We start from the raw sequence: 18,439 nt of genomic DNA on the forward strand, positions 1-18,439 counted from the left end.
TTCAAAATTACTTTTGGTCCTTTAATCTCTTGTTGATTGAAAACCATGAATTATATCTGCTTAAAAGCACATTCTATTTATGTTTTCTTTAATTGTGCTGTCACAAACCGCGCCCTCGAAATACTCCAGAAAGCTGGAAAGTCTGAAGAGGTGATTTATACCTTAAGGCAACACACCTTGCAGGAACAGCATACCATGATTCACCTATAAAAAACACCCACAGCAGCTGTTTGTCTTTGTCTTTATCTTGGCATGATTAACTGTAAATATACTTCATATATATTGTATTCTTTTCTGAATGAAGCTTTGTCTACGGTCAGATTTTAAAAATGGGTAGCCTACGATTTAAGAAATATGTTAATGTGCTAATCTGCATTCAAAGTTTAATTCTTTTTCTTGAAGACAAGAAGAAGTCTTGTTTCTGGATGATTTCTCTTCAAAGCCGGATGTAAAATGGTTATATCAGTTCATGAATTATTTAAATCAGGTGCCTGTCCTTTTCAACACCAAATTAAAGTCTCATAACTCTAATGTTATTATAATTCCTGTGTAGTCCTGGATCAGAGAAGTCTTACCATCCCATGAGATTGTCTGCAAGAATAAAAGCTTGAACAGGCATCACATAACTCTGCTACAGGGATGACGGCGTGTGTTTTTATTGCCTACTGTACCACTGAAAGCAAGGAAAGGTGAGCTGTCACTCAAGAATGCATCTCCTTGAAAGATGGACCTCCTCAACTCTGGTTCGTGTGGAGAGCTGGTTTAGCAGAGCAAGGATTTATGGGAAATATTGTTGTCAGATTAAAATTGTGTCTGTTTGGAACTTGAGTAAAAAGCGATACAGTTTAGGGAGACTTGTTATAATTTTTTATGAATGAAACCAACATTTATAGCTTAGAGACTTGTTGTGTTGCATACCACACAAAAATGACAAAACCAGGACACAGCATTGTCCTGAATATAAATATAGAATTCCTTCAAAATCAAAAATCTGTGAATTTCCAGTCATGAAAAGCACACCAGCAGCTTTAAATCTAAATGCCTGTTGTGTCGATTTTCTGTTAAGTTTTCACTCCTGATTCCTCTCTCAGCAGGAATTCTGTTCTAATGAGCGTACATGTTCACTTTGAAGCATTTTAAGTTTGCCAGATACGGACCCCACAGTGTGTGTAAACTACCTAGCAATTGGGTGACAACCATTCAAGGAGTACATGGGAATAAACACATAAAAATGGCCCAATCTAAAGAGCACAGTGACGCCCTGATTAGATGCTCACACCAGTAAAGGGCATGGCATTTTTAATGAAATACCACATTATAGAAGTCTAATAAGCAGCTAGTCTTCCTTGGAAAAAGGTGTGTGGCATGAAGAGAGGATGCAAAACAAAACAAGAGTGAGTCTTTCTTTTATGACATCGGGGAAGCCACCACTTACCTCTTCCATATACATGGCCCCTCCAGGTATCTTTCCGGTGACATTTCCTTTAACCACAGCTCTTAAAAGATGTTGCATGTTGCCTAAAACATATAGTTACAGCACATAGTAAAACACCACTGACAACACTGTCTGTTTATTTCCAGTATGTGAATAAATCACATGTAAGACTTTAAAATAGGTATGTCCCAACAAGTGTAAAACTCTACTTATCACCAGTGTATTGGATTGGATAACTTAATTCCTACAGTTTGAGCTCAGGAGAACTTGTTGCTAGGGTTAGCATGCTAATGGCAATTTCCAACATACTGTTGTTTAGCAGTTAAAATATTCATGATAAACTTACGCACTAAATTAACTGTTTTTATTGTATAATGTGCTACCATGCTTACCACAAATGTTATATTTGAGGGAAGGAGTTGTCAGTCTATGTTATGCTAGTCTGCCTACCGGCTTTACTTTGTACATTACTGTTCTGCAAACAAACCCAAAGTGCTTGAGTATACAACTCCATATCATAAAGTCTAAGTGATGGAAGAAGAGATTAATCATCTTAGCTTAGTGTGTTAGCAAGGCGCAGATCCAGGGTTTGGGCCTTTGTTAATTAAATTAACTATTGGGTCTTTGCATTAAAATGTGGCACATATGTTCAGTACCTAACATTTCCCAAGTACTGTTCAGCCCAAGTACATCAGTAGCTATTAAATCTCAGTATTGGGCCAATACAAATGATAACCTGGTTATGGCATAATGACACAGAAAATTGAAGGGATCATTTAAGATGTTACAATCTATCCCGAGGGAAAATTGATGTGCGAATTTTATGGCACATCTCATTTCCTCCAGGCACCATTACACAAAAACATTTCAAGCAGTCAATGACATGTTTTTCCAAAGATATGTCAGTCTGAATCAAAGTGTTTGACTTGCTGAATAGACCAACATAGCCAAAAGCGATGCTTAGAAAAAAGTATGAACTAACACAACGTCACCTGTAGCGCTGTAGGCAGCTATCTGTTTTAATTAACAACCAGGAGCACTATCTCATTACCTCTGAGGTTTCTGATGAAAAATCTTGAATTGTAGATTTTTTTCCTCCTCACAAGTCCTCACAAGTACTGCAGGGAACATGTCTGCGGAGGGTCAATGGTCATCTGCTGTCAAACTGTCCGAGGTATGACGAAGGGGGGGGGGGGGGGGGGGGCTTTGCAAACCTGACAGAGACAGTACACAGGTCAGGTGTGGCAGTTTGTGATAGGAAACATTTGCAGGAGCTTGAATAAAGGTTATTGTCATGCAATCAAAGATTCCACAGATCAAGCTCATGTGGGTCGTCAAACTTCTCTAAAAAACAGATGAAGCGGAGCTGTTTAAAGGGGTAGACAGACACATTGGCATCTGCTGCATCTGATCCTGTCGAGGAACATGTCCGTTCTTGCATCACAATGTGGTGAACTCATTTGGCTCGATTGCTGTAGTTACAGTTACTGCTACACAAGCACAATTTTTTCTGCAGAGCAACATGGAAACTTTATTTGGGAATCATTGCCAAATGATCTCACTATTGCCCCTTAAAGTGAAAGGCAACTTATATATTGCCTTTCTTATAGGCACTTAGAGCAACTTATAAGCAAATAATATTCAATAGAGTTTTGTCATTAGGTTTCTTTCTTAGGTGAGGACAATCAGGGGTCAACTCCTGCATGTACTTGTAATAATCCAACAACAAACCACAAAAGCCTGGCAACACAAAGTATCCTCAGCCATCACTCGTCAGGTGTTACTTAAGGGCATGCACAGGATGCTTAATTCAAATATGTGCTGTTTTCACAGACAAATACAGACTAGTAGCGATACAAATATGCCTGCCGAGTAAGATACTCATCTGTGGTTAGGAGGAGGTTCAGTCACTTATAGTACTATCCAATTACATCTGAAAGGAATACCAAGGTTGTATCTGATATCTTGCAAACATTAAAAGTAACCTCACTTCTGATTGATATCAAACATAGTGGATTTACTCTTTGAGGTGTTTCAAAAAGTATGAGCAAACAGCATGCTCATTTCTCACACATTTGCTGTTCACGAGTTTCATGGTTAACTCTTTGGAAAAATTAAACTGTACAAAAAAAACATAAATCCCAAGGCAAATTTGACTAGAATGACAAACACTGAATGTTTAAAAAACATAAAGACACAAAGTTCTACCAGAGAGCACAGAACAGATTCTGTTTTATGTGATGTAGGTGGATGATTTGACTCTTCTTAATGAATAACAACATTTTTCAAACACGTATGCCTTAAAACACTTGCACAAACCCACTCACTACACCGGTCTCTTTTAGTACACTAGCACCCTCTAGTGGAGATATGATGGAATCACTATTTTAGAATCAATGCACCAGAGAGCTGTGACTGAAAATCAATCAATTTTAAATCATACTGTTGACTAAATGCACTCTCTGTTACAATTATTAATACAGTGGGTTTAAGTGTTTAAGACCTGTGATGCCCCTGCTATGATCTGTCCAAATGTCTGCAATATAAAGATATATTTCATGTTTTCCATCTGTGAACATTGCCTTAATATCAACAGTATACTGAGTATTTTGAATATACTTCCTTTTGTTGCATTGTTAAAACAAGACAGAATAATAGTGCTTAAATATGTACAGCTGTATGAATTATAATGTCAATATATTGTTATTTATAAACATTTGGAATTACGGTGGTTTAAATTGAACTTGTGGTGGTTTATAGACTAGTTTAATTGACACACTGATTAATCAGTTTTAATAATAATAATAAACTAATATCATGTTTTGAAAAATTGCCATTTAGAAATATTTTCACTTTTATTCCTGATAATAATACTCAACCTGTATTTAAAATGTAGTACTCACACATGTGGTGACATTACTTTAACCTTACATAAAGAACTTGAATTATTTAACAGAAAAACTCAAAGAAAGAAAAATACATTTATTTTACTAATCATCATCATTCAGTTGTTTCTTTAAAGTTTAAACACACTTACAATCCTAAATTGCACTTTTGACTACAGATGTGACTGTACTCATATACTGCATCATTCTAATATCATAAAAGCAGTGGTGCTTACTGACTCTTAGTGCATGCTTAGCTGGTGTCTATGTAGTGTAATACAATTGCATTTGCAGTGGCCAGTGTAGACAAATCTGGATCTTGAGTTAAAGCGGTAACACCAGACTGGACTAAATATATGATTACAGTACTTGAAATGATAAGAATGATCAATGTACTGCATTGCACAAAAACATTGGGTTAGTGGATCCAGCAAGGGTCAGTATGGGTCACAACATTGTACTGGGTCAAATAAACCAATTTTTGTGTTGGGGCTATACTGACCCACACTTGGTCAGTTTTAATCAAAGTTTTTGGACTGGAGTGGTAACACATCATACAATTGAACACACTTTCTCAAGTGTGTACATACAGTGATCCACTATACTGTGTGGCTTCCACTGTCACCAGCCGAGCTGCTAAGTTGGTGCAGAGTCCTCTAGCTTTTGGAAAGGCCATGTAACTAGCAACTGTGGGCATTTCAGCAATTTCCATTGACCTAGGGCACTCTTAAGTGACCCAACCAAAATAGGGGACAAATGTCAGGGTGATGCTTGAAAACTTCACTCCCATTTACCCGGAACATTGTGTACAAATGTCAAAGTTTCACCATTTACATACCTATGCCCATGTCGTTCTACGTTAATTCAACCACGCATTTAACTAGTAAGTTAATCTATGATATACCCTTTTGTCTGGCGTGTCATTCAGAAGTTACTTTAGCAGTCAGACAGGCCTTCTCTGGAGGGCAGAATCATGGCAGAATGTCAGCTGGTCCTGGACGCGCTTAACATCCGCGCATGCTCAGAAGTGGCGTTTTACGTCTAGCGCATGCGCAGTTGGGCCCACCGGTGATACATTATAAAGCCGAAAGTTCCTCCGTCTCTTTCCACCTTCAGCCATTTTGACAATGTTGGGAGCTGTGGGACGCTGCTGCACCGGTGCTCTGCAGGCACTCAAGCCTGGGGTCCAGCCCCTCAAGGCCCTTGCTGGATCTCCAGCCGTTCTTTCACGTAAGTCCTGCATGCAGGGTGCTTTTTAACGAAATCAAAACGACTAAATGCGCTTGTCAGAGAAGGGCAGGGACATGCTAGTGTTAGCTTCTGCTAGCAACACGCTGGCTGCCCTCCTGCCGATGGCGCAGCAGGCCATAACAGAAAAATAAGAAAATTGTAACATTTTGAAGCTTTATTAGAATCTCGTACTGGTACACATTTATATTTGCGTCTTTATTTAAAGGTGTCACAAAGCGGGAAATGGCTGTGCGGTGTTATTCTTGTGCTAGCAGTAATGACCTTTGAGAAATGACATGAGGTTGTGCAGAGGCTAACTTAGCATTACAAGCAGTGGTAGTTTCAACAAGGTCTAGTTAGCATATTAGCAATCTTAATCTTCAACTGCATGTTTTATCAACAGACGCATTAAGATCCACTCGAAATTTGAAGATTGTGATGCACAACAAACTAATTTGCCATTGAATGTCCCGTCTGCAGAACAGCAACAGAAGCTACATTAGCAGCTTTAGCTTTACTTTTCATTCATCTGTCAGTGTCTTCACCTAAACTTCATACAGTCAAGGTAATGGCGAATACGAGTTTTTACTGACGACAATCCGTCTCTTAATAATAATAATAATAATGCTTAATAATCCTGTTGTGTAATTTAAGCTTGATTTCTAAGATATTCGTAGTTTGACCCATAACTGTGTCTTGACATTGAGGCGGACATTGTTGTCTGACTGCTTTATCCGGTACTGTTCAGCAAGTACTGTGGTATATAACACACAGATGAATACCTATATGGGATGTCAAGGTCATGCCTGTAGCCCCCCTATGTATGACACTGAGCTAAATGCATACTCTTGTTGTCTTTACAGGCAGAGACTATGTCGCACCTGCTGCGGCTGCTGCCATCGCCAATGGACGCATTGTGGCTGTCATCGGTGCCGTCGTGGACGTCCAGTTCGATGAAGGCCTCCCTCCCATCCTCAACGCCCTGGAAGTGGCTGGTCGCGAGTCCAGGCTAGTCCTGGAGGTCGCACAGCATCTCGGTAAGCAGCTGTAACAGATAAACACAGAGGATATCTTGGGTGAATTTGCCAGTAAATGAGAATGTTGTCTTCAGGGGAGAGCACAGTGCGTACCATTGCTATGGATGGTACCGAGGGTCTGGTCCGCGGACAGAAAGTCATCGACACCGGTGCCCCCATCAGAATCCCAGTCGGTCCCGAGACACTGGGCAGGATTATGAATGTCATCGGCGAGCCCATTGATGAGAGGGGTCCCATCTCTACCAAGCAGTGAGTTATCCATGGAAAATAAGACTCTGCAGATTCTTGCAGTGATTTAAATTAATAACTACATGTGACCATAATAAAAAGGTGCTAAGGAGAAAAAAACAGCTTCATAAAATTTTAAATAGCTTTGTTCGATTAGAAATAATTAAACGGTTCCTTCTCTTGCAGGACTGCACCCATCCACGCTGAGGCCCCTGAGTTCACTGACATGAGTGTGGAGCAGGAGATTCTGGTAACTGGCATCAAGGTTGTGGATCTGCTGGCCCCCTACGCCAAGGGAGGAAAGATCGGTATGAGCTTGAGCATATTAATTCACAGGCTGGATTGATGAGGCTTCAGTCTAAAACTAACCATACATTTCTTATGCTCAGGTCTGTTCGGTGGTGCTGGTGTGGGCAAGACTGTGTTGATCATGGAGCTGATTAACAACGTGGCCAAGGCCCATGGTGGTTACTCTGTGTTTGCCGGTGTGGGAGAGCGTACCCGTGAGGGAAACGACTTGTACCATGAAATGATTGAGTCTGGTGTCATCAACCTGAAGGACACCACCTCCAAGGTCAGGATGTTTTCAAGCATCCTCAAGGAAGTTGTAATTGTTGCACACTGGAAACAAATGTGACATGTTTACCTTTTGGGGCCCTGCTAGGTGGCGCTGGTGTATGGACAGATGAACGAGCCCCCTGGTGCTCGTGCCAGAGTGGCTCTGACCGGACTGACCGTGGCAGAGTACTTCCGTGACCAGGAGGGTCAGGATGTGCTGCTCTTCATCGACAACATCTTCCGCTTCACACAGGCTGGCTCTGAGGTCGGTAAAACATCAGACATGTCCGTCAATTTAAACTCGGGTGTCACCTAAAATGTTTGATAGTAACCTATCTCTTCTCTTACTTTCTTAGGTGTCTGCCCTTCTGGGTCGTATCCCCTCTGCTGTGGGTTACCAGCCCACTCTGGCCACTGACATGGGTACCATGCAGGAGAGAATCACCACCACAAAGAAGGGTTCAATCACATCTGTGCAGGTAAACAAAGATGGATTGTTTTATTAAAAGCTTTAAGTGTTTGATGTGGGGAATTAAACTATCTGGATTATTTTCTCCACTAGGCCATCTATGTGCCCGCTGACGATTTGACTGACCCTGCCCCCGCCACCACCTTCGCTCACTTGGACGCCACCACTGTGTTGTCCCGTGCTATTGCTGAGTTGGGAATCTACCCTGCTGTCGACCCTCTTGACTCCACCTCCCGTATCATGGACCCCAACATTGTCGGAGCAGAGCACTACGATGTTGCCCGTGGTGTGCAGAAAATCCTTCAGGTTTGAGACTTTGTCATTCTTACTTTATTTTTTTTTTTTAAACTTGCTTTTTATTTTTCAGTAGGTCTGACCTGTTACCTTCCTCCTTCTATAGGACTACAAATCCCTGCAGGATATCATTGCCATCCTGGGTATGGATGAGTTGTCTGAGGAGGACAAACTGACCGTGGCCCGTGCCCGTAAGATCCAGCGTTTCCTGTCTCAACCCTTCCAGGTGGCTGAGGTCTTCACTGGCCATATGGGCAAGCTGGTACCCCTCAAGGAGACCATCAAGGGCTTCCAGAGCATCCTGGGTGGTAAGTTTATCAAAATTCAGTCCATCAATTTTCTCTTTCCTCTCCCCATGTTTTGTCCCCTTAATGCTAATGTTGCCTCTTGTACCTGTTTTCCCTGTAGGTGAGTACGACCCTCTCCCCGAGCAGGCCTTCTACATGGTCGGTCCCATCGAGGAAGTCGTCCAGAAGGCTGAGAAGCTGGCTGAGGAGCACTCTAGCTAAACAATCTTTAACTTTTGTGGGGGAAAAGAGGTGAAAACAGAAGGAAAAGGGGTTCTGTGGTTAGGAGCACTTGGTTTGTAAAACATGTCAAAAAAAATTCAAATGTACCTGTCTCGTCATCCTGAAAGAAAGTTCTATTTAATGTTTCCAATGTAAGATGGAATAAAATACTGTCTTTACACAAAAACAGCTCGTCAACTGTATATTTCCTATCAGCTTTGATAGTTTCAGAGTAGTTCCTGGTGGATGTTTTCATGAAATGGCTGTCTTCATATACACTGACCACAAGATGGCAATGTTGAGCCGTATGAATTGTGTTGCAGCTTCCCACATACTGAAATAAAACAGTGGACAAACATTTGGATGAGTGTTTGTTTCGACTTTTCATAAAATTAAAGATTAAAGAAATGTGCTACTACTAGTGAACACGTAGCTTTTATAGTCAGTGCTGTGTGTGCACAGTGAGAAACAAGCAGTGGTTTAGGATTTAATGCTCCATACTTGCCAACAGAGGGTGCCAAGATTAAGTAACCCTTTCTGGACTTTGAATTTAGAACAAACTACTTTCCAAATGTATCCTACCTGATGGCTTTCATCCAATCTGATAACAACTAGACCCTGAATGTTATCTAGGTTAGAGGACGCTGACCTGAGGGTTGTTGCATCAATTTAAAGGGCCAGAGGATGTTTAATAAGGGGGGGTGGGTGGGAATAATAAAATGTGTGTTACTTAGGCTGAATGGAGTTAAATCAAATCCCTTTTTATATACAGTTTCAGTGAAAGCCAGCAGAGACAGCAATCATAAACACTTCCAGCATCCAGATCTACAATAAGATAAAACTTTTCGATTATGTTGCTTTGCATTAAGATGAACAACCAATGAGATGTCATGAGGAAACAATATCTTGTTTTTTAATCCCTAAATTGTTTGTTTGGCACCAGTGTTTAAGTGATATAACAGGTCTGTCTCTGCTGTTTTCCAATTCCACAAAGGGAATCACTGAAATCAGCAGCCTCGCTCAATATCCCTTTGTGATAACGTTTGTATGAAGTAGCTTTGATTTGCCCTTTAACCTTTCAAACACACCTGTCCTCAAGGCCAAGAACAGAGTCTTTAGATAAGATAACTTCAAAAATGGCCCCAATTGACCTTGTGTTAGAAAATCAGGTCTGTAGATAATAGAAGTGATATAAACAAACAGATAAAGCAGTTCTTCAAATGAACCGTTTATAGTGTGTTTTTTTTAATGTTGGTAACAAAAAGTGCACAGACATAAAGCTTTGGTTGTGAATGACATATTACTGGATTGTTTAAACAGCATACAAATGTGCACACATCACTTAAAAAAACAACTTCATTGTTTTGGCTTGGCAATAGGAATAGCCTCTTTGCCCATGATGTAATCGCTGACACAGCTTGGCATGTATGAGAGCGGCAGCCAGAACAGCTTGGCGTCCCAGCCTGGAGAGTAACGGGTACGGGGCTGGACAGCGGCTACAGCGTGCTCCATGCAGTTCACCACCTTCATCAGGTCTCCATCACTGATCTTACTGACTTTGTCTGCTATTACGTCTAAAGCTAGGAGATAAAAAAAAAAACAGTGGAATAAATGGAAAATTATAATAAATGAAGTGAAATCAGACACAAAAATGGAGAAAAAGAACACAATCTAAACTTACCCTTCTGCAGATATTCAGTGCCGTAGTCATCTCTGACCTCCTGGGGCATTCTCTCCCAGAGGGTTTTGACATTTTTGCTCAGAATACCAACATCTGTCACGTTTGTTTTGAAGAAGCCCGGCTCAATGCAGAGGACTCTGACGCCGAAAGGCTCCATATTTAACCTAAGTTATAAACATCGTTAGTCACTGTTTGGGTGCAACGTTCAGAATCTTTGACATACTGACAAATAACTAATTTTGCTGGTTAATTTTTCACCTGAGACTGTCATTGAAAGCCTCCACACCATACTTGGAGATGGTGTACGGGCCTCCTGTGACGCTGATCCTACCGAACACGCTGGCTACATTCACCACCCTTCCCCTAGCCTTCTTAATTAGCGGCAGGACGCTCAGGGTCACTGCGATGACCCCGTTTAGGTTCACATCCAGCATGGATTTGTAGTCATCAATGGTGAGCCAGTCACAGGGGGCGGAGGGGACAGAAACGCCTGCATTGTTCACCACAGCCCACAAGCCTTGGAGGAAAAAAGAATAGAAAACATCCAGTCAATGAAGTTACTAACACTTCACCTACATTCAGCAGCTCTTTAAGAAAACAGAGTCCAGTGTTGCAGAAGAGAAAATTAGAAGTTTGATAAATAAAAATACATTTGGAAAACATTTAGTTTCAAAACCAAGATGTGTAGGAAATACACATTTTCAACATGTTACTTTTGCATGTTAGCATTTGACACAAAACACTCAAGCAGTGGAAATAGTTAACAGTTTTAAATATCTCGGAGTAACACTAGACAACCAACTCAGTTTTGAACAGCACACCAGTGACATCCAGAAAAAGAGCCATCAAAGACTGTCAGCCATACGCAAACTGAAAGGACTCTATGTTGCCCCCCCATCTCCTCCGGCTGCTCTATCAGAGCATGATCCAGCCCATCTTACTGTACTGTTCCACCTGCTTCTTCAACATGTTATCTGTAAAAAAACAAGGCCAAACTCACACACATCACAACCACAGCTGCCAGATTAATCGGTCTCCCCACGCCCAACCTAACAGAACTCAATAACAGGGCCATCACACGCTTTGCAAACTCAATAGAACAGGGCATCACACACCCACAGGTGCAGAAAGGCTCGCCTCGGGAGGAGCCTGATCCCCGCTGTAATAACGGTCCTGAACAAAAGACCTCGCTGAACAGGCCAGAAATGGGAACTCTTGACTGTTGTCTAACTCTGTTTGTTTGTGTTATTCTCTGTTTTTTTTGTGTATAAATGTTCTTTGGTGGGACCTGTCTGTTGGACAGCAACGGTGCTGTAAAAAATAATTTCCCCTCGGGGACAATAAAGTCTAAAGTCTAAAAGTCTTATCAGGATGAGCAACAGGCATTAGCTGTAGCAGAGTTAATGCCAAACTACAAACTGGAATCAATATTGGATACTTTATTTTGGACAATTCCTCACTTTGTGTACAAAACTTCTTGGGTTGTCCAGATTGAAAGTTTACATTCAATCTGGACAACAAAAAAAGGAATACTTTAATACTTCAAACTCACCGCGTTCCCCGACTTTGTCCTTGATCATTCCTGCAACTTTAGCAATGCTGTCCTTGGACCGGACATCTAGGTGAGTCGTGATCAAGTTGCTGGAGCAGGACTTCTTCAGATCCTCTTCCCCCTTTTCAGTGAAACAAGAGGCGATGACTCTGAACCCGTGCTTGTCCAGATGGCGGGCCAGGAGGTTACCGAAGCCACTGTCACAGCCAGTGATGTAAACATACTTGCTGCCCTTATCTGAGATCCTGGGTAGCTCCTTGACCCAGCGGTACAGGTAGTAGAAGACCACCAGCCCAAGGAGGTACAGAAACATGACTGCAGGAACACAGAGGGAGAACAGTGAGCTCCACTCAGCACAGAGTTTGAGCCGCACTAAGCAGAGTGAGCTGGTGTGAGGCAATCAAGTGTTGTGTAACTTAAAGATAAACTGATCTCTAAGCTTACATTGTGGGAGAACTTCCCAACTGCTAAATGGTTAGCAGCTTTTCCCCCAACTCTTTGCTGACTTTTAATCCAGTAAAACTGACTTGTTTTTAACCACTATAAAAAGTGAACGATAAACTGCTTCTGTACTAAATAATTTGTAGACATGTCATTAAAAAGGCTAATTAAATACAAAAAGAGTTCATGCAATCTTTAAAAATTATAATCCCTTGCACTGACATTCATAATATAAAAAATAAAACCATTTTCTACCCCCCTTAGAAGTGTCTCAGACAATATCCTCTGAGATTTTAAATCATTGTTTAACTGTGTTAACAAGACAAAATAATACATATGTCACACCTGTAGTGCAGAGGTCTTCCTGGACAGTCTCAGCTCACAGTTCAATACCACAGCTGCTTAACTTGCAGTCTAGACAAACAGCAAGCTTGTCCACCAATGGGAGGGCTGCAGAGATGAACGTGATCTCCAGCTATAGACAAGCCGACAGTCGACACCTATCTGGGAGAAGAGGTGCAAAAAGTACATGGAAAATAGATTTGACAGTATTTAAAATGAAAGTTACACTAAGAAATAAAGTCGCCTTTAATAAAAATAAATCTTCATATTTTTATCTACATATAAATCTTTTAAAAAGGCTTAATGATTCAGTATGTATTTCATTCCAGTTGATTTTTCTTCTAAACGTTTTACAGAAAGTTAAAATATATATTTTTTCTAAAATAACAAACTTTAACTACACTTTTCTTAAACAAATTTGCCCCTAGAGTACGGATAACAAGCCCTTAGTTCAGCTCACTTTTCGATGAATTTCTCATTACAGCATAATTTAGCATCGTCAGTCCATTCCTTGCAGTGTAATGCTCCTTCACAATTGCATTTAAGTGTTAATTTAGAAATGTTTTGCAACTAGAAAGCCTTAAAACTCCAAGCTAGACCAGCAACCTAATCATATGAAGTTGATGCTAACATATCACACGTGTTGGGAAACAATTGAGAGTCTACTTACCTCTAAAGTATTTATTTATATGGTTCTTGTTTCCAACACTTCAAACACAATCTTATCTTTTTGACTTAAAAGCTAGCATAAGCCTCTAGTGGCCATCTGTCCGCATCTGATGAGTACAGTTTCTCTTAGCTCTCCATTTGTTTTGAAATGAAGTTAGACCCCCTCTTTAGCTTTAGTAAAAGCAGCTGTGACCTACTTCTGTATATATAAATATAAAATACATAATTTCCTGGACTGTTGCCTGAACCAATATAGCATTAGCAGTGCCAGTAATAGAGGGGAAACAAGCTGCTTCCTATGTCCTCTTGTTATCTGATGGACATTTCCTGGTAGGGGTTAGATTTAGGTTTCCTGTTTTGTTGAAAAGATTTTTTAAACACTGCACTCACTATTGAGTTTTAACATGTTGAAATACCTAAGCAATACTCACAGAAGAGACGTATCCTTTATGCTACTTGTTCCATCTTTTGCACTACAAACTAGAGATACAGGTTTTTCTCACTAGTTCACAGTATGTTTCCAGTGTAAACTTTGGCTTTTTTTTTTCAGGGGATCTTTTTTTTTTTTTTTACCACAAGATGGCAGCAGTGTTGTCTGGTAATTAATGTCCTATTGCACAGATGCTACCTTCAAGTACAGTGTCCTTGTTATTTACACAGAGCATCAAAGCAAAGTAATTAAATAAGCTTAACTTACAAATTCAACATAGTTGATAATGCTGCTTCCCATCTCTTAATATCAAGGGGAATATAAAGAAATCCTTTTGGATAATCGGAACAGTTTCCTTTTTGTAGACTTTACATGACATGTACTGTATGTTCGGTCATGTACTGTATGTTCGGTCATGTGTAATAAGTAGGGCTGGGCAACGATTAAAGGTTTTAATCGCGTTAATCGCATGGGTCCTGTGATTAATCACGATTAATCACAATTAATCACATTGTTATACACAATTAATCACATTATTATACGCAAAATCCAATAATGAATTCAAAAGTAGTGTATAGCACACTTTTATTGTAAATGTACTTCTCAACTTAAACAATGTAATCAAAGCAAATAAATACAAAAGCTTATTGCATTCATTGCAGTGTGGACGCAGAGTGGTGTGGGTCTCCTCTCTGACTGCAGCTGGGTCTGCTGCTCGTTGAGTAACTGCAGAGCAATACGTGCTTTCACATCAGTTTCTTACACCAAAAAAGTCTCCAACAACACCAGAAAAGGTCGCTAGATTTGTCGCTAGTAGCTGTTGACAAGAAAAGTCACCAAGGGGGTTTGGAAAGTCGCCAGATTTAGGGAGAAAGTCGCCAAATTGGCAACACTGTTTCCTCTTTCCAGTGAGCGCCGCAGCAGACATGCGCAGCAGTAAACAACATACGAGGCTCGCTCACGATGGAATTTTACAAAATAAAAGCCAGTGAGCAACAGACTTTCACAATAAGAAAATAAATGATAAAAATAAAATAATTGCCGGCGTTAATGAGTTAACGCGAAAATAACGCGTTAACGTGCCCAACCCTAGGAATAAGCTCTATGTAGGGAACAGTTTTCCTTACAAATAAATCCAATTTTAACTCAAGCTAAAATAATAAAAAGCTACCCTAGAAACATTAGTTTGTCATTTTTTATAATCGTATGCCTTAACAGGTTATTTTAACCTCACCCTCGACCGTTTGGATAAGATGAAGATTGTATGAAAATCACCATTTACCTTTTTTTTTAAAACCAATTATGATGTCTTTATCCTTTGAAACCTAGTGTTCATAAGCTTCCTGTGTGTCAATTCCTGACTGCACTTGAAGGCAGCGGTGAATGACCGACTGTTCATACTGTCACTTGTGTTTATGTGTAATCCATGCTGCAGGCGCGGAGCCTATAGCTCATTGCAGAGGGGGCGGGGACCAATAGTGGGCCCTTAAACTGTCTATAGGCTATATAGCATATGCTGTAGCCTATATAGTAATATAGTATAGCATTTATGGAATAATATCGGCTGTATGGAGATACAAGACGGGGCGGGACGAAGAGAAAAGCCGCTGCAGATTACAAAGGGTGTTATTACAGTGACAGGGACTTATCAGTGAGTGACCTGCTGATGTTTAAGCAGAACAAGTGCTGATATGTCTGTGCACATATTCCACCAATTAAACAAGTAAAGCAGACTTCATTAGCCGGACGGGAAACCAAAGATAGAAGGCCACTACAGTTTGACATTCAGTGAAGTTGGACGCTCATCCAGCCACACAGACAATACAATAAAACCCACATTATCAACCCACGCACGACAACAAACTTTGAAACGGTGTGACAGCAATGGCCTGCCGTTCATACAGTACGATAACCAAGCAGACACGGCGGTCTACAACACATGCAACCACAGACAAAAGACCAGCATCTCAGCGTAATCTCAAATAATGATGAAACAACTTACCAATTAAGTTTTCATCAGCTTTCATCCTGCAGCTAGCTGGGTGCTCCTCCTAACATGTTTATTTGCTTGGCTAGTAGCGTTTACGTTAGTGGAGCTAGCAACGGGAGGAGACTTGCCAGGTTGAGTTGTTGAGGGTTGAGTTGTCAATGAGAAAATATTTTTTATTTATTTTTTTACACTTTTAATGTTACGAAAAACTGCGAGGTAAACATAAATAAAGCAGACAGGCGACTAGGTTTTTAAAACTCCAGACAGCAGCGGGGGCCCAGCAAAGGGGGTGCTAAGAGGTGGAATCAATGACATTACAAACAGGCCACAGCACCCTGCTGGTGCTGTTTGCTGCCGAAGTTGAGAACCCCCTTGGCAGTGGAGGGGGGCCCCTCTCTCCTCTACAAAATACATTGTGTGTCTTGATTGCGGCAAAAGAAAAGAGAGACTCAGACCTAGTCAAACTAATTTTATTAGAAAATTCAACTAAATAACAAAATGCATGTTAAATTTGGCTCAAAGTGGGTCCCTTAAGACAACAGTGGGCCCGGGGCGGCCGCACCTTCTGCCCCCACACTCACTCCGCTACTGCCATCCTGGCAAAATCAGTCATCTCATGACAACACCAATTTAACACATGATGAAAATAGAGACTAATGATTCAAATCTAGAATGAAGGCTCGTTTTATTCAATCGTTAAAACCTCCAGAAGCATCAGAAAACATGAACTATTGGAACTGAGATTCAGTGTTTGATGGCATAACTCATCTTTGATTATCCTTGGATAGAAATTTGTACCTTCAAAGACGGGATACTAATGAAGTTGTGCTGTTCTACAGAACTATGAAGGCTGGTTATCTGAGCCATTATTTCCATTTAAATTCTTCCAGCGTTCAGAAACGTTTTCTCAAATGTCTTCTATGGTTAATTAAGGTCTCCTGACATCGAGATCTAGAGCTAGAGACCCTCAAGCAGGCATACTGTTCCTCCTCCTCTTTCAGTTATGATTATCGCGCAAACGATTTAAGAACATTTCAAAATCAAAACGTTCAGACATGGTTTGTATAGTTTTAATAAGCAGGGAGGGTGACGTGCAGATGCACAGACAGAGGACCAATCAGCGCACATTGAGCAGTTTGGACGCCATCAGTCTGTTTACAGAGACTGCAGTCAACCATTAAGTTCACATGCTTGACTGGTAAACATGTAAACTGTCGAGCAGATTATCAATTTAACTTTTTGTTTCTTGTCCGTCCACTTACATGCGCAATGGCACATTCCGGACTGTCGCTCGCCCGTATAGCGCCCTCTCTTTCTCTCTGCCTCTCAAGTGTGACATATTGAGGAAGAGAACCTCTTGAAAAAAGGCCTGATCTAATGTTTAGACTTATAAGTAAACTTTTAAGTGCAGTTTTTTAAGACCACAGGTGAGCTGCGGAGCTGCGCAGCGTCTTTAGGCGAAATGGATTGGTTCCGCTCTTCCATTTGTTTTGCAGGTTCAAAAAGAAATATACAGCTAGAATTTCGATATCTAGGTTTACAAATAAAAAATTTCGAAACCTGCGCAGCGATTAAAAAGCTCCGAGCGGCTGTGAGTTGTAACACTCTGCAGGAGGTAAACAAGGTTTTAGGGAACAGACATAAAAACAATCACACATTCCGGTGTAGGCTGCTGCAGCCACACATCACATTTAACGTGGTAAACTGTACTTTAAATGTACTACAATTTTTTTTTTTTTATTATTATAGTTGATAATAATTCCCTGACGCAAGCATGGCAGATTAGACTGGCGGGCCGCCACAGTCTAGTTAATTAATGGGACACACTGAATTCTAAGTTGAGGCATTAAAAGGAAAAATAAAATGAAAGAAGTCTGTTCAACATAGAGATGACCAGGAAGTTGAGCTTAGAGGGCAATAACCTCTCGGACAGAGTGTGTTAATGTCAACACACTTTCCTCTCCAAAGTCATCATGAATACAAAAAACTAGCTCTTTAAAGGGCTCTGACATTTTGAATGAACAGTGTGGTTACCGTGGGATGTTGTTCAACGGGCAAACTTAACATAACTAGAGCAAAAGTGGTGAAGAGTCAGTAATGTTTGTTTGTATTAGACAAGCTAAGGCTACAGAGGCAAAACTCCTGAGTGTTGGACTGAGCCAGCAGTTTGTATGACTTAAAGCTACTATGAGGACTTTTGATTGGATATGAAACAGAACAATTTCACATAAAGAAATATGGAATATGATTGTTTTTATGTTAAACCTCTCTGGGAGCTTTAGGAGAAAACCAATCCTTTAAAAAAAAAAGAAAAAGATTTATTTGTTAATTAAATGAAAGCCTAATTTACCCTAAAGAAGAGGAGCTAGCATAACAATGTTGTTGTGAAATCACACAGTTAACCTTTCACTGTCCCACAAACACTCAAACTTACCGTGAGTTTTATAAATGGGAACAGAGTTTGTGTATTTTACTTGACTTTCTGAAAACTTTCTCTGAAATGTCCACCATGATTAAAATCTCTTTCAAATCAAACGACACTCATTTTCTTGATGTCCAATAAGTCCTTTAAACAGTTTTGAAAAATGCTTCTTACAGTTTATTCCAATTATCCACCTGGCTAGCTGACAAGCTAGTATTACACCCCATAGAGATTTTAGCCTGTGAAACCTTTTAAAATGTGAAACCT

General features: G+C 40.5%; 2 protein-coding genes across 2 annotated transcripts; one reads left to right on the plus strand and one right to left on the minus strand.

The window, feature by feature from the left end:
- Positions 1-5,391: 5,391 nt before the first annotated feature.
- Positions 5,392-9,003, plus strand: atp5f1b (ATP synthase F1 subunit beta). The gene is made up of 10 exons (XM_020644934.3): positions 5,392-5,550; positions 6,414-6,587; positions 6,662-6,836; positions 7,002-7,123; positions 7,205-7,389; positions 7,480-7,638; positions 7,730-7,852; positions 7,936-8,148; positions 8,243-8,444; positions 8,545-9,003. The coding sequence occupies exons 1-10, from the start codon at positions 5,448-5,450 to the stop codon at positions 8,643-8,645; spliced, it is 1,557 nt and encodes a 518-aa protein (XP_020500590.1). The 5' UTR covers positions 5,392-5,447; the 3' UTR covers positions 8,646-9,003.
- An 865-nt stretch (positions 9,004-9,868) lies between these two features.
- On the minus strand, positions 9,869-12,822 carry LOC109992372 (retinol dehydrogenase 7). The gene is made up of 5 exons (XM_020644935.2): positions 12,665-12,822; positions 11,879-12,193; positions 10,585-10,843; positions 10,327-10,490; positions 9,869-10,225 (listed from the first exon to the last, which is right to left on the minus strand). The coding sequence occupies exons 2-5, from the start codon at positions 12,189-12,191 to the stop codon at positions 10,002-10,004; spliced, it is 960 nt and encodes a 319-aa protein (XP_020500591.2). The 5' UTR covers positions 12,192-12,193; positions 12,665-12,822; the 3' UTR covers positions 9,869-10,001.
- Between the last annotated feature and the right edge of the window lie 5,617 nt (positions 12,823-18,439).

Source organism: Labrus bergylta, chromosome 24, assembly GCF_963930695.1.
Source record: "Labrus bergylta chromosome 24, fLabBer1.1, whole genome shotgun sequence".
Taxonomy (NCBI): Eukaryota; Metazoa; Chordata; class Actinopteri; order Labriformes; family Labridae; genus Labrus; species Labrus bergylta.

Bases quoted from the DNA above. Each gene is read 5' to 3' on its own strand.
- atp5f1b (XM_020644934.3), top strand. From the start codon at position 5,448: ATGTTGGGAGCTGTGGGACGCTGCTGCACCGGTGCTCTGCAGGCACTC. The intron at 7,124-7,204 runs GTATGAGCTTGA...TCTTATGCTCAG, and splicing joins CGCCAAGGGAGGAAAGATCG to GTCTGTTCGGTGGTGCTGGT. The intron at 7,853-7,935 runs GTAAACAAAGAT...TTTCTCCACTAG, and splicing joins GTTCAATCACATCTGTGCAG to GCCATCTATGTGCCCGCTGA.
- LOC109992372 (XM_020644935.2), bottom strand. From the start codon at position 12,191: ATGTTTCTGTACCTCCTTGGGCTGGTGGTCTTCTACTACCTGTACCGC. The intron at 10,844-11,878 runs GTGAGTTTGAAG...TTTTCCTCCAAG, and splicing joins GGACAAAGTCGGGGAACGCG to GCTTGTGGGCTGTGGTGAAC. The intron at 10,226-10,326 runs GTAAGTTTAGAT...TTTATCTCCTAG, and splicing joins CACTGAATATCTGCAGAAGG to CTTTAGACGTAATAGCAGAC.